Source organism: Perissodus microlepis, chromosome 12 (genome assembly GCF_051167445.1).
Source record: "Perissodus microlepis isolate ML-2025 ecotype Zambia chromosome 12, ASM5116744v1, whole genome shotgun sequence".
NCBI classification, from domain to species: Eukaryota; Metazoa; Chordata; class Actinopteri; order Cichliformes; family Cichlidae; genus Perissodus; species Perissodus microlepis.
In genome coordinates this window covers 11,744,489-11,768,872 of record NC_140472.1, presented here as the reverse complement: position 1 = coordinate 11,768,872, position 24,384 = coordinate 11,744,489, and the positions used below count along the sequence as shown (strand labels likewise).

At 43.1% G+C, this 24,384-nt stretch overlaps 1 protein-coding gene across 6 annotated transcripts in view; it reads left to right on the top strand.

Moving 5' to 3' along the window:
- lmx1bb (LIM homeobox transcription factor 1, beta b) overlaps window positions 1–24,384 on the top strand; it is a 51,115-nt gene that overhangs the window by 24,794 nt on the left and 1,937 nt on the right. For all 6 annotated transcript variants that reach the window (XM_084946155.1, XM_084946160.1, XM_084946157.1 and 3 more), the window contains 5 exons: window positions 19,228–19,460; window positions 21,804–21,979; window positions 22,493–22,570; window positions 22,949–23,015; window positions 23,719–23,880. In XM_084946155.1, the coding sequence (XP_084802281.1) occupies window positions 19,228–19,460; window positions 21,804–21,979; window positions 22,493–22,570; window positions 22,949–23,015; window positions 23,719–23,880 (716 nt within the window). The remainder of the gene's footprint in view (window positions 1–19,227; window positions 19,461–21,803; window positions 21,980–22,492; window positions 22,571–22,948; window positions 23,016–23,718; window positions 23,881–24,384) is intronic.

Here is a 24,384-nt window from a genome sequence, read left to right as displayed (position 1 = left end):
ATTGTCTCCGTGCCCCATTCTTTTTACAGATTCGGGTCCTAATTAAAAATCATCCTAGTGGTGTACTGTCTGTGTGAAATATGAAATCATAATCGGATTTGAATGGCTCCCTTCACAGAGCCCTGTGCGTTCAATCGTGTGCCTAGATGTGTTGTGGGCAGAAGGAAACAGAATCAAAACAACTTACTTTTGGTGGCGTTCAGCATCTTCTGAGACAAATGAGGGTATTAGCCACAGAGCAACAAAACTAACCGAGGCAAAATAATGTGGGTGATTGTCTCCGAGAGACAGTGCGGCTCCGCGGCTTTTCTGTAGAGCCATAGGATTTCTAGGCCTATGACGGATGTGTTAGTTAGAGGGGGCAGCATTAGCTGTAATGCTGTTAGCATGTAGCCGTGTGAGTGATGTGCTAGTTAGATGCCCAGCAGTAGCGCTAATGGTGTTACCGTGTTGAGCCTTCAGAGGGATGCAATCGGTTAGGCTGTGATGGATGAGTGTCATGCTGCAGAGGCCTGCAAGCCTCCTCATTCGCCAGCCTGTCAGCTTCTTAAGTGGACGTGCACAATTAGCGCTGAAATCAGAGACTACTTAATCTGATAGCAGGCTTAACGTTCAGTAGGAGAAATTGCTCATCTAGCTCTTGAGTGAATGGTGAGTGAATGATGGGCTCTAAAGGAAAAAAAAAAAAGAAGAAGACTCAAAGCAGTGTAAGAGAGAAGGGGGCTGATATGCATCTCTCTCATTCAGATTTCCTGCAAATGTACAGTAAGCTGTGCATTGCACTGAAACCCGGTCTCACCCAGGAAAACATTGATACCGGAGAGCTTTGAAGTGCTTCACTTTAGAATTTAGCAATCTGTTATCGCTGCTCTTCGTCCCTGTTGATTGACTGACAAACAGACGCCGTTAGGTGTCGTCGGAAGTACAAGACACATTCCACTTCACAGGTAATGAACAGGGCACATATTGTAGTCAAATACACTTAAGCGTGGGACACAGTCAGACATCAGTGAGTTTCCAAAACAAACATGGGGAATTATCAAAGGTAGCTCTCCCCCTATCAGTCATTTTATATCAACAGAACTTGTTCTCACTTGGCCCCGTGCTGTGCACAGAAACATATAGCTGTCATTACCAGCCAGATTATTAGCTAGACTCAGCTGTTCCTGTGATTAAAGCAACCGCATATTAGATTATTATATATTTGTTATACAGTATTCGATCTCATTTCAAACAATGACGTCTCAAAAAGAAACGTGTTTGAAAATTTCTTTATTGGATTAGAAAACTGTTGTTTTTGGCCAAGCGCGGCTCTTGCCCTCTCGTCAATCTGCCCGATTTTTTTTTCTCAGTTATTTACAAATGTCACATTTATATATATTTAAGTGTTTTTTTTTTCCAGATAACTCTACCTGCTAGCTATAAATTGCTGCCAGCGTTTCCTATGACTGATAAAATAATTTGGGTGAAACTCTTAACATGTGTAACCTTTATATACCAACTTAAAAACAGTGCTTTTTTTTGTGGAATCGCTCCAATTGCACAGACTTTTATTTTGAAACCAACCCCCCCCCCCCCCCCCCCGCCGCCCGTCTCTAACTGAGAATTGTCATCAAATCTATCGTGACTTTTGCACTTCCCCGCTTGCATCACTTGTAGTTTCAGAGGAACACAGACCCCCTCGGCCAGATCTTAATGACACAAGCACACATGAGAGATGTTTGTACTCCAGCCGTGTATAGAATTCATTGTCCTTATCAGCTCAGATGAGACAGGGAGCGAGACTAAGGAGGATTTCTCTCGGAGCAGAAAATGTCATTTCTCTGTAATAGTTTATGATTCATCCTCCACCTTTGACTAAATAATGAGGGATGACAATTAGAGCAGGCCATGGGAGTAGAAATCAAAGGGCTTAGATTCCCCTTGGCAGAGTCAGGCCTGTCTGAGTGTGCTCCGAGCAAACAGGATCCAGATGTCAGCGTCTGAGCTGCCATAGGCTGCTGCTGCTGCTGCCATAGCCACACAACGGGGTCTTTCTGCCAGCTAGCTAGTCGGCCAATCTCTCAACCTCCATGCTTGCAAACATGACAGGAGACTCTCCCGGTGAGAGCCTGGGACAGAGGCCCCCACTCCAAATAAAAGAATTCCAGCTCACAGAGCCAAGGGCTGCAAAGTATCATTTCTTCACGCTGTGATTTATCTAACCTTCAGTTTGTGTCTCTATCCCCTCTTTGTCTTCCCTTGTTCTTCAGTTTGTGTCTCTCCCTGCCTACTATGCATCAGGGTGGAGGCAGAATAAAAAAAAAAAGGTCATGGACGTAAACAGGCGCATTTTAGTAGGTGCACTTTAGCTGTTGTGAATCTGCTGAAAGAGTGCCAATTTTGTGCTTTAATCCTCAGACTTTTATTTTCCCCCGTTCCCTTAAAAAATAATAAAATAAAAACAAAACAAACAGCCAAGAGATAGCAAGGTGATTTAATGTGTCTGTTTGTGGACAGGAGGGAGTGAAATCAAGGGGCAGCGTGTTGTCACTCAGCGCGGACGCTGAATCAATGGTTCGATGCGGCAGAGAAAAGGCCGGCCGAGCACTATTGATATGTTTAACAAATTAGTCCTGATGACGGCAGGTGTGATTGTGAGCGCGGTCCTGGGGTCAGCTCGTCATATGGTGGCTAACAGACACGATATTGCCGCGTGTCCTGATCTCTCCATTCCCTCACAATGGCATTAGGGGCACCCCAGGGAAATAAAGAGTCCCACTCCCCTATCCCCAGTGCTCTTCAAATTAACTCCCCAGAAGGTTAAGCTCCCTGATTCATAATTATTCAAGCCCACCACCGCCACCAACAGCCCTCTCCACAGCCACTTCACAACCCTTCTCTTTATTTCTCTCTCTCTTTCTCTCCCTGACACTTCTCCTGAGTGGCACTTGGGGTTTTTTTCTTTCTTTTTTTGTGGGAAAGCCCAGGAATTAGATTAACTAAGCCTGACCTGTGAAACGCACAGCCAGATGACGGGAGCAGGATTGGACTTGATCTCTGCCTGTCTAGCTGTCTCTCTATTCAATCTAGCTGTCTGTCTCTCATATAGTGTGTTATTGCTTGTGAGCGTCCCTATGGATGAGACATTTTCAGCCGCAGCTTTTCTGCAATTGCATATATGGCTCTCGGAGGAGCGGCCAGTGTCAAGAGTACATCTCACTTGCATGGGCTTGATTTGAATGATGTGAAGTGCGATTGGCTTTCAGCTCTCCCTTTGTGGGCTTGTGACAGTCTCGGCGCTGGTCTGCTCATTAAATAAGTGCCAGCGTAGAGAACAAAACACAGCACAGAAAGGAGGGTGTTTCCACCAACTGGAAATAGAATGGCGAAACCGCCCACTCTATTATTGCAGTTGAAGGTTCTCTGCTCCGAGAGTACTATTTTATTAATATCGGCGATCATGAGAGGAATGTTGGCGGTCAAAAGCGATACACTTCCACACACACATGCTGATATATATCAATATACACGCAATGAAATTGCTCCATGGTTTTTGATGTATTTGCTTCTTCTGAGTTCACTTAGGCCCCAAAACCCTCAATGTTGTATAGCTAACAAATTTTGTTCCAATGATTCGCCTCACCTCTGCAATTTGATTGGCTCGACACAGCTTCTGAGGCCATGCAGATATCAACTGTTGATAGCTGCCACAGTTCTCAATCAGTGTAGATGCTCTGTGGAGGAGCTGCCTGCCTCTAAAGTCAATTGGGTTCCTCTGGAGGATGAGGTAACGTAATGAGGGACCTCTCCGACTGAGAGCTTTGCTTCTTTTTTCTACAATCACGTAATTAATCTCCTGATTCTACTACTCATCATGTCACGACAGATAGGTTTGTGGCCGGTGTATAATGGTGAAGTGCTTCCTGCATGCCTTTTGTTTTGGACAGCGGTTATAAAAACCCATTCTTTTACAGCCTGCAGAGGGTTATGTGCAAAACAACACTCCCTTTGGGCTCTATTAGGAGACAAAAAGGAAACACACGCACACTTCTCAAGCAGGTACCCTAATAATATGTTGGCAATTTAGATAATGACTGGGAGTGAGATAAACTGAAGTGTGTGTTACAGATAATTGGATCTGTGGTGGTGGCTACCTAAATATCTATGGTGTTCTATACTGTGAGCTGGTTCTTCAGCCTACAAGTGAGCACTAGGTGATAGATTGCCAGTGATAAGTACTATAAGGTTTTCCAGCATACTGTAGGCACTAATAATGGCTGATTTAGGATATTTTAGCTGCCCACACCTATCGTCATCATGAGAGCCTCAAGAAAATCAGAGCTGACTCTGGAAATCCGGCTCTGAGTGAGGCAGGCTCTACATCATTTCTCCTCAGATCCCCGGCTCTTGCGAGCACTTCCAGTTAGTCGGAGGATGACAAATACAACAACCGGGGCTGTCAGAATGATCAAGTTGAGAGAGTTTGTTTCTCCGAGGTGAAGCCTAGAAAAGTTGGAGCCATAATGAGAGTTGTCAAGCTTGTGAGGTGAAGCGTGAGAGTATAGAAGGCGGTGGGAGCGTCACAAGGGTGCCTTTGGGGGAATGGTGGGCTGGATCTCCTTGGCCTTTAAAGAGATTACCTTGGCAGTGTAAGGAGCAAGTCTACCCAAAGGGTTTAGGGAGCGATAGGCCAACCAGCCCATTACCAATACTGCAGAGGACCCTCACAAGCTTCATTAATAATCTGATGATGAATCACTACTTTAATTGGGCATTTATAGCTGTTGCCTGATCCCCAGTCCTATCTTCTCATCTCAGTTCTTAATAGGCTGGTAGTTTGTTTTTATTTCATGCGATATTTTTTTTTTTCAATTCATTCATTAAGTTTTCTTATTTCATGCAAAGCGGGATGGATAAATAGGAGTCATGACTAATGTGATGCCTCTTTATAGAAGCATTCTTTTAGCTCAAAATTGTTCAATTGCAACCTTTGTTTGGATACGTCCATATGGTTCAAAGTAGTGTCTGTTTTTAAGACTACACACAGGGTCAGATTTCTCCCACTCTTAATTAGATGAGGGGATGGTGTAATTAAATCAAATTCATTATCCTCAGCTCTAGAAATCAAGAGGCTCTATTGGAAATAAGGTTAGGCTCCCCCTCATCCATCATGCCCTAACTAACCAATTTACAGGCCAGCCTTTTGCATGAGGCATTATTACCTTGTCATAAACACTTACCTTTAAAATCCTCGAATCAAGCCGTGATATGCTAAGCTTTTATCGCATTAGGTTGTGCTACTGTGTCAGCCTCTTTCTGCCTAAGATAAAGTAGGCTCCCAATAATTGTATTAGCCACATAAGGCGAAGACAGTGCAAACGACTGCTATTTAAAGCTGGCTGATAATTCCGTATAATTAAGACATAGTACAGTTCCTCACTCAGAAGAGGGACTGAGGGCTTTTCTGTGGTGAAACAATGAAAAACAGAACAGGGCTCTTTGCAAGGCGTTTTTTTTTAGGTTAAAGCAAAAGAGGCTCCACCACCAGAAAAAAAAAATCAGTCCAGCCTCACATTTATCTGTGAAGAATTTTACCTTTAGTCGAGTCTGCTGCTTCGGTTGCATGCGGAGTCTAATATTGTTAACTTGGCCACAGCGCCTCACTCCTGCAGCTGCGAGTCGCTCCGCATCCATTGTCTAGAAAACACAAAAAGCCACCATCACGATTATTCCGATGAGCCATACATCATACGGGCCGTCTTTCATAACGCCGATGTGGAAAAATGATTAAAACGCTCTCTTTTAATAAACTGTCGCGCTGTTTCCCGGCTGATGTCTTTGCATATTCACACCAGATTAGCTCAGGTTTAGCATGTGAATGGTATCTTAAGGATGTGAGAATGCTGTTACTTAAAATTTATAACAGTCCACCATAGGGCCACAAGTCCTTTTAAATGCCACTCAGTGGTGGAGCCATATTCTGAAACACATGAGGCCTGTCCTCTGATCTGTGTTGGAAAGTGAATTAGTAAGCTCCATTCTAAAGCCGGTGATAGCAACGGGCTGAGAGCAGTGATTTGTTGGCAGCGTATATTACAGCCCACGGTCAGGGAGGGAGGGATCAGAAAAAGTGTGTGTGTGTGTGTGTATGTGAAGGATAGGACAGGGGGCCTTATCACTCAGTGTTTACTCACAGTAAATTGAGTTGAAATAATAGTCTTTCTCTGAGGCCAAACAATGGTGCAGGCTGCAGGCCGAGGACCCAGGCTGGTGCAGAGCTGGCCCGCGCCACTTCAAAATGAAAGGCTGAGCCTGGGGCCATGGGGAGAAGAAGGGGTAGGGTGGGTGGCGGGGGGGAAGCAGGGGTGGATCTCCTTTATGTGGACAGCTACACCAGTCGCAGAGCAGGCACCCTCTGACAGGCACCTGGGTAGGACAACAGGGAGACTGAGAGAAGCGTGGAGCTGGGAGGAGATGTGGAGGGAGGGATGCAGGAGGAAGGGGAGGGTGAAGGTGGAGTGATGAGGCCTCGGGGCTCTGTCATTAGGTCGGTGGCGGAAAGGAAGATGACTGCCCCGAGGACAGAGGAGCGACAGGTCCCGGTGGGACAGCGACCGCGACCTCCCGCTCCCCTGGGTCTGTACGGGGACTGGTGGGACGTGTCAGTTCTGTTAGCCCACCCCCCAGCCTCCCCCCTTGCTTCAACACGCTCTCATAACCTCTGGCTATGGCTGAGCTCGAGAGTCTAACCTACAGAGAGAGAGAGAGAGTGAATGCGTGTGTGTGTGTGTGGGTAAGCAAGAGTGAAGTTGAGACTGAAAGAGAAAGGCGCACAGAGCATATCCATGTAGCGCACGGGTCTTCCTCCGCCATTGTTTCTGCATGCTTCAGCTGCACCTCAGCTCTGCCTCGTCCCCTTCATTTATCATTCTGCAACATAAAGTGCTGCCACAGCGTTATAGAAACAGCTGCTTTTTTCAGACAGCCACGGAGAATGGGCTGCTCCCCAGCACACAAAGACACTCCTGGACCCAAAGAGAGTGTAAAATTGGTTGGTGAATGCAAACCTTTTTCCATGCTGAGAGGGCTGACCACGGGTGTCACTGTCGCGGGAGACATTGTCATCACTTCTGAAGACAAATAAGGATCCATATCAGCCGAATTGGGTGTACAATGAGTGGCTGGGGCACCGGTGAGATTGGCCTTGTTCGCAGCCAAATATGCATAACTACAGCTGCTGCGCATCATACTCTCTTGAGAATTCATATCAAGCTGTTTAAGCGGGCCTTATATGTATGAATCATCCGAGTCGAGGCATCTGTAGCTCTGTGCGCTACGGCACAATGCATTGTCAATTTGCCGAGACCAGAGCCAAAGCAAAGGGAAAATAAACCATGTCAGTGCTCTATTAGGGGTCATAATGCAGTCACTAAGAGGCTGTGGTAAGGCCACTGAGTTGACTCGAGGTAAGCGCCGCGGGGCCATGCAGATACACTGCCGGTCGGTTCAGGGAGAGGACCAGATGTGCCGTGCCATGCTTTGCCATTCCGTTCCATGCCTTAGAGGCTCCACGTGAAGAAAAGGGAATTTTGTAGAACCGGTTCTCTTCCAGCTGGAGAGATGAGATTTTACACTCCACCAACCACATGACAGAGAAATGTTTGTTGTGCGTGTGTGGGTGGGTGGGTGTGTGGGAAAAAAACAGTGGAAAGTAGACAGAAAGAAGCAGTGAGGGCATCAGACAACTCCTCTGCCAGACCTCCCAGGGCAAAATGCATGCTTGAGTACTTTAAGTCATGAACAAAATAGTTTCGCAGTAACATTAGCTGCTACAATGGAGAGAGAATTTCCCTTTCAAGATTAAATACACAAACACCCACGTACACAACGCATGTTGCAGCCTGTACAGACAATTCCTATATTGTTCTTTTAGAGTTATTTGTATCTTGTGTGGAAGGTAGAGCTAAAAAAGAAAGAAAAGAAAATAGCGTAGGGACTAATACTGCAGGATTGCACGCAGGTATACATACTGAATCTCACAGTAGCTGCTTCAATATGTTTGCTGTAAACTGGTTAATTATATGGCTGGTAGAGGAACTTAGACCCTTAGAATGACTAAAATTAATAAAATCTCTCATATCGGCATGGACAGTTACTTATGATAGTACACTGAAAAAGTTCTGAGACTGCGGTTACATATGCAGCTCGTTTGTTATTTTACTATAGTCGGCAAAATAAAGGCTTTGTGATTTATTATACAGTGTCCTGATATGTTTTTGTATTCATAAAACATGTCTTTAAAAGTTTATTCTTAACTGTAGCTGAAATGAATTTAGTTACATTTTGTCCTTTGACACTTTTCTGGATACATTATTTTAATTTAAGTGCACATTTCGCATGTAATGTCATAAAACATCACACATTTGCATCTTGCATACAGTGAGGAATTTGGTTTCATTTATCTATTTTTTTTTACATATTTTAACACACATCTCACCTACTTGACTGATGAACATGAGGTGAAATATGTCACGTGTGTTATGTGGATATGTGTAGCCTTACGCAGAGCAAATAAAGTCCTTTCGCGGGAGTCGTGCAGTGGGCGTTTCAATCTACTTTCAGCCTATACAAATGTAAAGCATTTTTTTCATGTGAGAGTAACATCAAGTCCACAGAGATTTAGAAAATATTATTAACTGCATTGCTGCTGATAGTGTAGCTCTTGAAATATAACATAAACTGTGGTAACATTACACTGCTTTATATACTGTGATATAAAGGGACATGTGTTAGGGAAAAAGGATAGCAGATTTTGTTTCAATTCATCTTTCTGTGGAAACCAGACAAGCATGAATTCATCATTTTTCATATCTGACTTCCTTGGCTGGACCAGGCATCCTTAAATCAAACCAATTGGAAAAGAATAAATTTATATCTAAATATATTTATATGATGATGCAAAATGACCTTTCTTTCGCTCTCGACCTGAATCTCCTGGGAATTTGTAGGTGGTCTCAATAATGTAGCCGATGGTCTTTAGTGAAACAGCAGGTTTTTGGTTTGCTCTGCGGTGTGTGTGCGCCCCTCTGTCTGTTTGACACATTCCAACACTGCAGCCTTCTCCAGGGCTCCTAACTACCAGTCAGTCGCCATGGTTACAACCATATCCATGCCAGCTCTTCACACTCAAAGACATATTTGTTTGGCTAGTGTAGCTACGTTCCTGACAAAAAAAAAGGAAAAAAAAAAACACAGCTTTTTAGCATAACACCTGCTAATCTTGGGATTTAGCTCTTTGAAGAGGATTGCTGATCAGAAATTCAAATATATTATTTGAATGCTAATCTGAATGCTAATCCGCAGCCCCCGGGTCTTAGAGCATCCTGTCTTTCAATAACAATGTTTATTTTTCATTTGCTTTTTTTTTTCTTTCTTTTCTTTTTTATCTCCTCTCACCCTTGCGCCACCTCAATCCCACCGCACGTTTAGCTCTGCAGTCCATTCCCTCAAGGAATAACGCGCTTATCTTTTAAAGTATGTGACAATTTGAGAGTATCAATGATTCGGAGTCCCCAGGAGAGGAGGATTATTATCATTCGTTCTGATGAGAATTTGAGTTGACCGGTAAAGTGCCTGCTATCGATCCTGCTCTGCTGATCTATCCTGCTGCAATCGTTCAGCCGCCACTGTCTTCTGATATCAGTGAACAATGTTATACAGTAATTAAAATCCCCAACTAGCTCTTTAAAAAACAGTCTTATGAAATTATGTGAGCCATATTTTCATCCATCTTCCTTTCATTGTGTGTTTTTTGTCTGTCTGTCTCTCTCTCTCTCTCTCCCCCCCCCCCCTTTGCATTTCTTGGCTTTTTTCCTAGATCTTATCTGCATGTCTGTGTATCTGTGAGGCCACATGATAGCACGTAAAGTAGATGAGTGGGCGTTCTTTAAATTATCTTTAAGTTCAGATAAATAAATGCAAAGGAGGAGGAAAAAACAGAAAAGATAATGAAAGATAGACAAGCCTAAAATGTATACATCCTTATAAAAACTCTCACTGCTTATTGACCCTTCTAAGTAGTTAACATCTTTGCTATCACTGTATACGCTTGTGCAGTCAGCAGACTCATTCATGTTAGGTGTTCTTTAGACATCTGTTTCTATGGTGCTGACTTTTGTCTCGGTTGAGACGCGGACACAGAGAATCAAGGGCAGAGGGATCACAAACACATGGATCCGGATCTTGTGAACGACGTCTAATTCCCGGTTGCCTCACATTCACTCGCTCCAAAGTAATTTTGGGCTTAGGCCGAATCTCTGATAAGTAAACAGAGACCCCCTTATGCAACCATCCTCAGTCACAATGATCTCCAGATCATCTCTGCCCATTAAAACCTGGGCAAACACTTTACTCCACACCAATATACTAAAGACTGGAGGAAGAAAAGGATGGGAAGCACATAAGGGCTTTTTTTTTCCAGACTTTCCCAGATTGTCTCTCTTTCTCCTTTTTCTACCTTTTAATCTAGTATCTTTGAGCCCTAGTAAACTCCTCAAGATGGACATTGCTTGGTTTAGGGTGGAAAGGGGTCAAGCTCCACTGGCCTCCGCACAGAGCTGTGGAATTTTTCATTAGTGCACAGCTGGGTCACAAGTGGCTCCAAAGCCGTCTTAATATTGTGTAGGCCCACAGATTAGGAGCCGGAGAAAAGAAGCCGAAGCGCGATGCTCTCCACCAGACCCTGTCTTTGCATATTTGCAGACTTGTGCTTTTGAACACCTCATATTACTGTTTGTTTTATTTCTTAGACCCAGAACCTCTGGGTCAATAGTAATTATAAAGCCCTCCAATCCAAATGTTGTTTTTTAACCATTCCAGCGCTGAATCTGAAAGCCGAGTCCATTTATTTTCTTATAATGAAGAAAGTAAAGTGTTTTAGACCCTGTTTCAAACCTCTTGTAATTATGCACATCATGATTTAATCTAATCTGTGTTATTTTACTGGATGTGAGATGCAAATTGTTTTCGCTGCTGCAACTTTTTCAAATTGACTGTTGCTTACGAAGAAAAAAAAAAGCTAAACTGTAGTCGTATAACATCTGATAGCCATTACACTCACTAGCCATCGCTCTCGCCGTTCTGCCCGCTCCCTCAGAAGCAGCAGTCGATCGCAGTCCTGCATAAGCACTATAGTCCCCTTCACCTCACGCAGATCAGCCTGGAAGGAGGACGGACGAACAGCGCTATTAAAACATATACAAAAAGGGTGCGAGTGATTTTTACGGGTGTCTCAGCAGGAGCAGTCCAGACTTGCTTCTCGTGTCTGTGTCGTAAAGCTGTCAAATCTATCAGTGATGGCTTCTTACAGGAGGCGGAATAAACCGCCTTTTAATTTACTGTCTTTTTAAAAAAAAATGTTTTTAAAGAATAAGTAAAAGAATAAATCTCCAAATCTCCAGTGTCATAATTTCTTCACTGACGCTGTCACTCGGGGGCGTGTGACCATATTGTTTGCTCTGAGCTTTAAAAACCGAACTTAAATGCTATGTTGCACTCATTTTACATACTCAGGAAGACCAGCTGTCCAAACAGCATCGTGTGTGCTCGCCTGCTTACTCTTGTATTTAGATGTGTACTTAGCCTCCTCTGCTGCCCAATACACTGTCCTTTTCACTCCATGAGCTTTGTTCTACCTGTGTGGCAGCGGAGGATTATTTCCACGCTGTTTTCCTAGTGACTCATTAGCAGATCGGTGTAAAGGAGAGAGGCACTGGGTAAACTGATGCTGCAAGACAGAGCTTGAACACGGCATGGCACTGACTCTGTCGTATGCCATATAGCTTGATACCACACAGCAGAAACGCTCGTTTTCAACTAGAGCATAGTCGAGGAAAACTGAGACGTGGTCTGCATGTTTAGAGGCAGTCTGTTAGAACAACACGTTCTCTCTTAACTGTATTTCGGGATTTGTGTAATCTGTGAAGAGCACGGCGCACAGAATGAGATCATTTGAATAACGACTTAAGGGTTAGGATTTCTTTTTGCAGCTGTGCAGTATAGCCTCACACACAGATATGCCTGGGATGTCCGTCTAGCCTTGCGGGGGGGTGCGGGGGGACTCGTCTGAGGAGCCGTACATTCCAGCACATAGGAGCTCATGCTGCCATAGAAATAAAGTGGCCGTATTTATTTTCACAATAGTGGACATGTGGGATGGATGATCCTGGAAACATTTGACTCCACATTCACTGTAAGATCCGCCTTTTTTTTTTTTTACAGATTTAGTGTAGCTCTGTTCAGCAGCTATTATCGCACGCGCTCCCTCTGAGATGCAGGGCAGGTGCATATATGCATACACGAACACATCGAACACCTCTTCCTGCTATTATCTTTGCTATGCCAAGTGCAATCAGCTTGTCTCATTCCTCCCCTGTGAGCTCGCAGGCTGCCGGTGCTGCGCTTCGGTGCAGGAAACAAGCAGAACCCTGTGGCCAGAGCTACGTGATGAAGAAGGCACCTTTGGGCCATTAGTGGTGTACACATTTCCCGTTAATGTGTTTTACTTTTACCTGCTGGGAGTTTAATTAAAAAACAAAGAGCCTCAATTTAAAGGCCATTATTATGCTAATGTAGTAAGCACGGGATGGTGATTAAGCAGCTTTTAGAGCTGACTGGAGCTGGCCTTTGGGAGCAGAAGGATGGCACTTTTTATTTGGCTTCATTACTCTCCATGAATCTATGCTCCAAAGAGAAATGCTGATACTATGAAACAAGGTCAGCCACAGAGGTTGTTTATGCAGACGGCATCATCACTACTACTTTTTAACACTTTACTGCTCACGCAGGCCGAAAGTTTGTTTCAGGCTCCTTTCATGGTGAAAGAATCAATGATACTTTATCTGCTTTACACACAAAAATATGGTGCGTTAATGTACAGGCTCCCCCTTATTCGAATCTGCTTTTATCATTAGGCCCCTCTGCAAGCAATCAAACACTCGTATCAGCCAAATTCAGATTATTTTTAGGCTTGTGTGTCTGCCACGTGCAGAGGTCAGCGTAAATGTACATAGCAAAGTAATTTTCACAATGCTGAGACGAAGTTGAAAAGGTTTGCCGTCCTCCCTTTCACATGTAGCTAAACATCTGGGGATCAAATGTTTTCTTCTATGGCCAAAGCTCTTGATACAGTTGCTACAAAACCAATTATCCCTTATTAAGGCGTGTCTTGTGAAAAAAAGAATCTAAAATAGTGGCTGTTCAACAGTTTGGAAAGTCTCTGCTGTGACGGATTAGTTTGGTGCTTTTCACTCAGCAAACAGGACAGGATTTAATCTGAAAACGTGAAGGAGAAACAAGCTTTTCGTTTGATATACTAGCTGTTTGTCAAGATAATTCTTTGAGATCCGCGAGAAAATAAATATCAGATAAAAACAGGGCTACAGCATGTTACTGTAGCATTAGCGCATCAAAAACAGATAAGCTCTGTCCTTTTGACTCATGTTTTTTAATGGTGGATTTTTAATTTGGTTGAACCAAGCTAACCATTTCCACAGGTAACTGACTTCTCCTGCATTTAAACAGAAATCAGTCTGACCTACAAACCTTGGTCAGTGTAAAATGTTATTGCTAGTAACTTTTTCCATATCCATTTCATTCACTGTGATGGAAAAGTTAAGCCAGTGGAGCGGCAACTTGCAACAAACTTGCATTCTTTCTTATTGCCAGCAGGGGGCAACTCCACTGTTTTTAAATAGAAGTCTGATTCTGTGGAAGTGAGTGAGAAAAGGACTCTACTTATCACTTGATTTATGACCTAAGGAAAGACTTCCTCAATGATTTTATCACCTCAATCGCTAGTGGCAGCTGTGTTTGAATACATCACGACGTTTGTTTTTTATATTATGAGCCCCATTAGATCAAAAGACAACGAATATCATGTTTTGCTGGGAGAGGTCACAAAGGCTACTGCTATCTTTTATATATTCTCTGGTTTTATCCTGGTTTGTGCTGTAGTATTTCTGCTAATGTAGTCTGCCTGGACACTGGTTCTACTCACATATTTCGCTTTAAAGTTAAAAAAAAAAAAAAAAAGACTTATTAGCAAGAATGTGCATGAGCATAACCACCAAAAAATTTAAGTGAACTAGTCTGCCTTGAAAGTAAAAAGTCCTGGAAACATGCTCATCAGCTGTGTCAGGCAGTCTGTGGAATGACTGACTTGAGCTTTAGCCAGTAAGTCATTTGCTCCATCCTGTCCGGAGGGCCTTCTCCTGACCTGCCTCACAGGCCTCATCTCTCACCTCTGCATGATTGGCATGGCCACAGGTTTCCTGCCCAAACACGAGAGCCCATCTTCAAAGTAATAGCTTACAGCTGCTGCCGGGATAATCCTCATCCCCTCTGTCTTTGAAGGGCTGTGGTGACATAATAGCTCTGGCTGTTCTTTCCTAAATTCTTCTGCTGTCTCTCAGAGTGTTGTTCAATAGCAAAAGGGGAGTTAGGTGAGACTATTGCACGTGTTGCTAAATGTAGCATGATTATCAAGCAGCATAAGCAGCTCCATACTCATCCCCTCTGCCCCCCTCCAACCTTCTCTCTTATTCTTCTGGTTTCCTTTTATCCCATCCAGTCCTCCTGATGCTTATCACTGCAGCAGAAGCATTAAATGTAATGTCTGTAGAAGGGCAATCACTGGCAACATGTGGTGAGAGCTTAAGATGTTGTCACACTTTAAGTTGCCCATAATCTGCTCAAAGGGAGCGTGGATAGTTCTCCAAAGCGCTTGCAAAAACAGAAAGGATAGAAGATGAACGACACAGAGGCCGACGTTTCTCAGCTGCACTTTACTCACTTTAAGTGTTCACTTGTTTCCGGCCTTTGCCCACTTTATAATTGTCCTTTGTGCGTGTGTGTGAAGGGGTTGGGGGGTTGGGTCCTATCTACTGTTGTTGATGCTGCATTTTGTGCATTTTCTTGCAAGCCTTACAAGCCTCAGCAGTGTGATAATCTGTCACGGAGAGAGAGCGACAACCTTAGAAAAAAAAAAGAACAGACAAGGGATTACAGGTATGTGGACACAGGATTAAAAAGAGGGATGTAATGATTCCTCCGGGAGTGAGGTATGTGCTGAGATGGCCTCTTCTTTTCATTTATGAGTCCCGTCCCGGGGAGGCCTGGGTAAATATTGACAGTTCTCTTGGCTTGAGATGCGGCCATTGATCCACACAGGAGGGTCTCATCACTTGATCTGTGCGCTCAGGTGTGGGAGGAGGAAAGGCGAGAGCCGGGACGCGACTGTCGCGCTGGTGGTCCCCTTTGTGGTGTCTTTTTATACTGATGCTGGTTCACCTCTGCAACACTGGGAGTCAAGTTACCGAAAGCAGCTCAACGTCCAGAAAGTGGATTTTAGGTGGATACAAGCTTTAATGTGATTGGTCACTGGGATCAGCTAGAGGGACAAAGTGGTAATTGATCACTTAAATCAGTTCAGGTCTGATTTTCAGTCGCAGCTACATCTTCTTTGATATCTTTAATATCCCTGTAGATCAGTGCAGGGAGCGGTGTCTCTTTCCTGGTGCAGTTTCCAGTTAAATACCGCCTGTTGATATGTTTTTCTCTCTCTATATAAAATAATCATTTACATTTCCCTCTCTGTCTCCTGTTGGCAGCGGCCTGTTCCTCAAACCACTAATCAGGTAATGTTAGGGAGGTTGAATGGCGTGCCTCCCTCTGGTCAACCTTCACTGCTCACACAGTGGTGTTGTTTTAAAGAGCATTCTTTAGCAGCTGAACTTGGAAAGGTATTAAAGTGGGATTAGGCTCCTCCACAATCCACTGCTTGTGTCATTCAGGGAGTTTGTGTTCTCCGCTGCCACCTCCCCACTCCTCCTCTGTTTGATTGTGGCTAGCCGCAGGAGTGGGACTGACTGTGCCTTTCAAAGGAGAGGGGTAGGGTTAAATCCCTAGTCCACTGCTCCCTGCTAATTCTCCTTGTTCCTTAGAGAAGGATTTACTTCTGCTGCCAGCTTCTCAAAGGCCTTCTCTGCCCATCCGAAAAGTCGGCGTTGCCTTCCTGTGGAGGTGTGGTTGCCATAGAAGGGGCGTCATGCATGGCTTTTCCATCTGAACCCCACTGAGAATGGGGACCGGGGACTGAAAACAGGCAGAAAGTCCGGATTAGACCCGAGGACAAAGCAGGACAGGAAGATTCCAGAAGGGACGAATGGGAATTACAGCAGCAAAAATAATGCAAAGTGACAGAGAGGGGAAATAGAAAAATAATGGCTTACAAGATTAGACTCGGCAAAGGAGAAAGAAGAAAGGAAAGAGGGCTGAATGAGAATGTTTTCATCTAGATGAGAAGATTTTAGAGAGCGGTCGTAGGTGAATACGGAGTGCTGGACATATCAAAACCGCGCTAATAAGTCATTTCCTCAACTTTTTGCACTCTCTCTGAGCCTAAGCTGGCAACCTTTAGCCAAACAGACTTAGAGCTGGGAACTTTGTCTTGACAAACTCATCGCCTCCTTAAGATGAGCCCAGCCTATAACGATCCTTCTAAAACCTAGAAACTGGCCTATTAATGCGCCGTTTGCGGGAATAAGTCAGTGTTTAAAATGTTTTCTAATGTTCTAAATGTTTTTTCTAATTTATTTTTTATAAGCCAAACTGGGTAGTTTGTTTAGAAAACCAATCCAGGTTGGCAGGTCAGTTAAACAAGATCCATGTTTGTTTGAGAAACATGCCGAAATTTCTTTTTCAGGGGATTATCCTAGAGGTTTTTCCATAGTTCAATAATAATCTTCTTAACTTATTGTAATAAATGAAAGATTAAAGGATTTTATGAACCCAGAGAGTGCCTGGGCTGACATCTCTGTTGTTTTATAAAGAAAAGAAGATGCTCTGTCTAACCGTCCTTAGCTTACCGATCCAGGTTGTAATGCTCATTATGATGAATAGATGGATGGATATCTCAAAACTAGTAAAATAGGCTATTAATTGTTGTGAAGTGATTACGATGTTATAAAATGTAGCTCTCCCGATTGCGATCTGATGAGCAGCAGTGAAGCAATTATTTTAGAAAGCTGCAGAGGCAACAACAAAAACCAAACTTGCTACCAGCGTGCACACAGCTGTTCATACAAATGCATTTACATGTGTGAACACACACACGCACGCACACACCATATCACTACTCAATCAGTACCTATAACAACATTACCATAACAAAACCACCCTTTGGTTTCCCCTCTTCTCATATTTACACATTATATTCATCACTATCGCTCAACCCCGTCCCGAACCAGCAGATGATGTCAATTGCTCCTCTCACTACCTCCCTGCCTTGCACAATGAAATAGATGTTCACCACAAATAGATAGGCGGTTGCCAGCTGTCTTCCAGACCAGGGCAAACAAAGAGGCCACTAATAAATCCAGCTTTACGGCTGGACAAGATCAACCACACTCCCTGCCTCCTTGCTCCATTTAATGTGGCTTCTTCTAAACAACGGAGGGCAAATTAAATGCCACTCAGTCACCAATAAAACAATGCAAACATCTTCCTGAAAGCACATAAAAGAAGATGGAAGTGTTGTCTAGGAAATGGTGATAGAGGCAGTGTTGCACCACAGAGGCATGATATTAGACGGTAAGATGAGATACAGACAGACCAGACCCACTAACCAGCAATGAATCATGATATGATATCTGATGCATATAGAGCATTGTGTGGATATGAAAGAAATGCATAAACTGCCAACAAAGGCTTGATTAAGATCATCAGGGTTTAGTAGTTGCTGCACTAGAGCATGATCTAGCCTGTTTTTTTTTGGGGGGGGGGTTGGTCAGGCTTGTGAGGGGGTTGGGGTCAGTCCCCATGACTGAGCTCACTTGGAATGATGCAAGGCTGGGCTCAGCCTAAAATTTTAACAGATGACTAGCTGCCAAAGGAGGCACCTCTTTCGCTGAACGGCAAACACTGTAACACTGTAGTTAGCAGATAGGCAGAGATGTAAGTTGGTAAGACCTGTTGAACATTCAGGTCCCCGAGGAAGAATAGCTTCAACTCTCATCATGCACGTAATTACTGTCGGGTGAGAGAGGTCCCTGCAATATTTTCAGTTTCCAAATTTAAATTATGTTTGTTGAGATAACTTGATGTGGCACATAAATACTTTCAAATAAATCTTAAGATATAAGGAACGGTGGAGGGAAACCAACGCTTAGAAATTACATTCAAATTAAAGATGATTACAATGCAGAAAAATCTAATTAACACCGAATGCAAAAGTTAAGAAGTAGAACTTTACAATTGGCAATTAAGGTAGGCAGATATATAAAGCAGTGTCTATTTCTTTTTTATGTTGGTGTTGCCGAGGATGGATTACATTTTGTGTTTCATTGTCCTTTGCGCAGTGATTAGACAAACTATTCGTTTGATAAGATCCAATTGAAGAAGCTTTGTTATGCTTGGTTTCGAGCCTTTGTTTTGGTGAGATTTATAGAAGTTCCCTGGCAGTTGAAATAACTACATCCAAAACACCAAAACAGGCTAGATGGGACTATGTTTATGGAAGTGTGAATAATAATTTGTCATAAATCCTTCCAGGCTATTGTTAAATATTTTGTAAGGCCAAATGAGCTGGACACTACACAGGACCAAGATACTGAAACAGAAACCAGATGTAAGTATACAGTGGTGTGAAATAGTGTTTGCCCCCTTACTGATTTCCTAGTGTTTTGCATATTTGTCACACTTTAGATGTTTCCGGTCATCCAACAAATTTTAATATTAGACAAAGGTAACCAAAACACACCAGCAAGTCCACCTCTGAATGGCTTAAAAAAAACTTTGGAGTGACCTAAGCCCTAACCATGAATCCGATTAAGATGCTGTGGCACGACCTTAAAAAGCCGGTTAATGCTCAGAAACCCTTCAATGTGGCTGAATTACAACAATTCTGCAAAGAAGAGTGGGCCAAAATTCCTGCACAATGCTGTAAAAGATGCTTGACTGCATCCAGTTATTAGGCTTATGGGGCAATCACTTTTTAACACAGGGTCACGTAGCTTTGGATTTTCTTTCCCCCTTAACAATAAATACCTCCATTTAGAAACTGCATGTTTTTTTACTTGTGTTATTTTTATCTTTTTCACAAGTGCTGCTTTGAACAGCAAAATTCGGTTTGGGTGTTCTGTTTAAATCACCACACTTCCTACCATATTCTCTTTTATTGCTTTATAGGTTGTTTGCAACCAAGTGCAGCGGCTGCATGGAGAAAATCGCCCCCACAGAGTTTGTGATGCGTGCTCTGGAGTGCGTCTACCACCTGAACTGCTTTTGCTGCTGCGTGTGCGACCGCCAGCTGAGGAAGGGCGACGAGTTTGTTCTGAAGGAGGGTCAACTGCTTTGCAAGATTGACTACGAGAGGGAGAAAGACTTACTCAGCTCGGTCAGCCCGGATGACTCAGACTCAGGTGAGCCTTCTGCACCCTCTCACACAAGAGTGAGAACAACACTGTGGTGCGATCGTCAAATGGCACCAGGGTGTTGTATTCTGTATGCTCTGTCCCATCACAGCTGTGGCAACTTAGACGTCCTCCACGAGGAACCTGGTTCTGAATCTTACTGGATTTAGTTTTAGTTTTGTTAATAGCAAAGGAATAAAGCAGTTCTAGATACTAGATGTATTGACATCTGACATCTGAGGTCTTGCTTACAGCCCAGGCCGTAAAAAGTCTAGCGTGGCTCCATCTGCAGCTTTTCAGTGGCTGATTTTGTAGCATTCATTCGAGCAGGGAGCGTAAGTTTATGATACAGTAGGAAGTGAAAACAGGACAAAGCCAAGCCACCCTGTATTAATGGTGCTCCATGCGTGGGCAGGATCTGGTGCTGGAAAGAATTAAATCACTGTATCACGGTGAGTGACAGAGGGATTTGAGGCCTTTCTGCAGAAAGCCTGCACCTCCACTCTTATCAGCTCTAGTGTTCCTCTCCTATAGCCTCCATACACATTGAGGCATCTTGCCAAGCCTCGCTGTTCACTACCATCTGGCTCGCATTTAAACATGCACAAAAGCAGGGAATTTGTCAAATACATCTGTGCCTGTGTCAACTTTTGTCAACTTGTGGGAATATTTGCTCCACGTCTTCCTCGTTTGCTTGTATCCCAGTGTATCGCACAGGCATGTCTTTTGTGCATGTCTCAGAATTTAAAGATGGAGAAAATGTTGACATGAATAGAGGTTAACCTCGGCATGTGGCAGATGAAATGTAGGTTTTCAGTGGTTACATATCAGAACCAGATGACAGGAGACAATAAGCCATCAAGCATGCGCCCTGAAGACCCCAGAGTCATTGGGGTTTGTTAACAGCAATTGTAGTTTTGATTTGTAAACACTTGCTTTTAGCCTCATATGAAAAAAATATATTAAATGTAATAACTGAATAATAATTCTATTGTCATTTGTTTTTTGTTTTTTCATCATCTACTAGCAATCAGCTAAAGGATGTGACCAGCCCAAACCAGTTTATGTATAAAGCATTATGTGGTGTTACATTATATAATATTGCATCATGTGCAGATATTTAGCCTATTACAACTTGCAATTCAGTACATTAGCTTTCAAACTACTGTCTTATTTGAGTTGGTCTGATACTCTGTTCAAACCATGCTTGCTGGCTTCACAGTTTAGCTTAGCTTGATGGAAATGCTTTCTTTACTCAGTGGGCCTGCCTCTTTTTAAATAGTATTTAGTATAATTAACTGATAGGTTGTGGAAGCAGATTAGGAGGTCAATTATTTTCAGTTATTAAACAAAATCAGGTCTCAGGAAACGGAAAACTCTATGAAACATTAATTATTTATATTTTGCTCAATTTTAATTACTCTAAATCCAGATAGAGCTAATGGTGTAAATAAATTAGTGATGAAATTGTTGCTATTCTTTTAAGAATTAGACAGAAGAATACAAATTCAAGTTCTGTGAAATATAGTCCTTCTTTTTGTTCCATTATGTTTACAGTTGTTCATGTTGCATTTTATTTAAATAACTGTTATATTATTATATAGTCTGTGACACCATGAATGCAGTGGGTTGCTGCATCAGAAAGATAGGTGACTTCACTGGAACAAGTAAAAACTGTGAAGCAAAATGGACATTATCTCGCCTAAGCAATATCAGTGGGTGCTTGTCATAATATTCCCTGATAACAGTGAAAAGTGAATATGGTGGGGCTTCCCAACAGACAGCTCTGTCCCAATTTAACGTCTGAACACATATATATATATAAATGACAGCAATTTTACTGACCCAGATTTTAATATCCTGCCCTTGACAGTTAAAGTTTAGCAAAGTGTATAAATTCCGTCATTATTTTAAGGTTAAGTTTGAATCGAGACTATCTTACATATTGTGTTGCAGGAGATGCATTTCCCATATGTACTCATTGCCTGTTTCATGTTGCACTTGATGTAGTACTCTTATCAGAGATTGATTTTGTGTAAATCAGAGAAAGCTGAGAGTAATAATTTACTAGTGACATCGTGTCCAGTTCAGTGACAAATGTGCATATTTCACTGTGCTTTCCATAGATGTCTGTAGGTCTAATCATACATGAGGCCTTTTCCTTTTGTAATAAATTGATAATGTATCAAAAACACATGTGTCTACTTTGATTAGGCACTTGTGGTGTGTGAATCTCTTGAAATAGGGAAGAATGAAAATATATTTATCAGCAGACTGTCATAGACAAAAAAAAGAAGGGTGTAGCCAGTTCAAGCTTGTGCTCATGATACAGAGAACTGATTCTCTTTACAGAGAAAAGTGACGATGAGGAGTTGGACATCAAGCCAGAGAAAGGCATAGGGAGCCAGGGGAAGGGGGATGACAGCAAGGATCCAAGGAGGCCGAAAAGACCACGAACCATTCTGACCACTCAACAGAGACGGGCCTTTAAGGCTTCTTTTGAGGTCTCTTCAAAGCCCTGCAGAAAGGTAAGACAAAGCTTTAATAACCAGCTGCAACTGAGTAAAGAAAATCTGAGATTTATGTTTTTTTAATTCCCTGGTAAGGGTTTAGATAGAAGTTGAGATGCGAACCACGAGCCCTACAGTAGTTTGACAAATAAAATTCTCAAATTAAAAAAATCTCCCCCACCTCAAAGCTGAGCTTTGAAGTGGCAAGCAGCATTCTGTTCTGTGTTAACTGAGGCAGTCTGGTGTAACGCACTCCGTCTGCACCAAATGTCACACTGAGATAGGAGAACTCCCTCCATAGCCCGGGCCCTAAAACAGGCGCTGCACTCGGTCCGAACTTTGAAGCGGCAATAACCAGTAGGTCCAAAAAGACCACTGCATTCAGTCAGCGTTGACTTAAAAGCAAATCAAAGAGGCAGTGCGGCTGTTAGGAACTGTGGCAGTTATGTTAAGGCGGAACGGGATTTCAGAGGGCTGTGAAGCGTTTCATTTTTTTGTGTGATGCTCACAGTATTTTGTTTGGATTTTCAGGTGAGGGAGACTCTGGCTGCAGAGACAGGACTCAGTGTTCGGGTGGTCCAGGTGTGGTTTCAGAACCAGAGAGCTAAGGTGAGAGCAAATACCACAAAACAAATTGCATTTTGTGTCCTTACCCTACCCACTCCCAAAAAAAGCAGCTTCGGTCCATTTTAGAGTTCAGCTAGTAAATCACCACAACTATGTGTGTTAAACTTATCACTGCATTCCTTTTGCAAATGCAAAAGAGCAAGGAGCTGCAAATCTAGCTCACTCTTGCATTAAATGTCTACGCCCTCCTCTTTTCTGATGATTATCTTGTGAAAACCTTTGATATTTGACAATGAAGTGCGCTCAGATACAGATTTTATGCAGTTCATTCAAGGGTGAAGAGCGAGGAGCATCCTTTTTAAATTAAAGAGAGCATGTTAGTTTTGGGAGTTCCTCACAACTTTGACTCCTTCGTTTCAGATGAAGAAGTTGGCAAGAAGACAGCAGCAACAACAAGAACAACAGAATTCTCAAAGACTTGGCCAAGGTACGATGCTCCACATACCCTGCAAACACAATGGAGGCCCATTGTCTCCGGCAGCCCCAAGCTTAAAGTGATATTTGTACATATCTCCAAGTAGGTCAAGAGTGTTTGTATCGCGGCAATAGTTTGTTGTTGATGTTGACATCGGAATAGGGAGAATGTGTACCAATTGCTTAATCTCATAACAGGAACTTTTCTTCTCTCGCTTACGCTGCGCTCTAATCAAAGCTGTATTTGCTACTGATGCTGAATTACAAATTACAAATATGTCACTGTATAAACAAGGGCACTTCACATGAAGGGTAAAATGGAAATTCAGTTTGGAAGCCAAATGAAATGAATCATCATCATTTCACCTAACCACTATAAAGGAAAGCGAATGGGGATGGGCTCCAGTGATGAAGCCACAAGAACTTTGTGTCCCACATTCAGTTAGCCAAGAGCATTGTTTGTAGAGGGAAATGGGAGAGAAGCCACAGCGAGGACTACCGTATGTTTCCATAAAAACAACAAGGGCGAGCAATCCACATATTTGGGGTACAAATAGGAATCTATCAGGAAGTACCTACTCTTTGGTTTTCTCTTGGTCAGTGTCACCAGCTTTTTGTGGACCCGGTTTGCGTAGTGGCATTTAATATTTTGCACTCATCTGAAGTCTTCTTGTTGGCTGTATTAACTTTCCCCCTTTGCTTTCATTGCCTTGCAGAGGTGATGTCTAATCGAATGGAAGGGATGATGAACTCCTTCACACCGCTGGCTCCGCCGCAGCAGCAGCTGGTCGCCATGGATCAGAATGGTTACAGCACAGACCCGTTCCAACAGGGGCTCACCCCCCCACAGATGCCCGGGGACCATATGAACCCATATGGTGAGCATCTACCCCACCCCCCACACCTCCCTTACACACACACACACACACACACACACTACTACACCCCCCAAAAACCCCACTGCTGCTTACAAAGCGCACACATGCCTGTCCCTTGATCAACCTCAAAGCTCCCCAGTGTGGGACATGTGCTCAGGCCACAGCCCCCTGATTTAAGTTGCTCACAGAGAAGAACGAGCAGCTTCTCCTCCCACATGAGATAACACAAGTGTTCTCATAAGCCGTTGGGTTTTGAAGTGTAATTTCAAATCTGTTTAATATGGTTTTAACTCCTTGCCCCCAGCCCCGTTACTGATGATGTTTCCGAATGTTGGTAAAAACATGTGGTCTATGTGGGCAGCTTAAGATAAAATGCCCTGCAAATAATGATTGAAGACCGTGTGAGCTAATGAATCAGAATTGGAAAACAACAAGTCTCAGATTTCTGTTTGATAAAGGAAGGAATTAGAGCGCAAACAAAGGCGGGAGGGGGGGAAAGAAAAA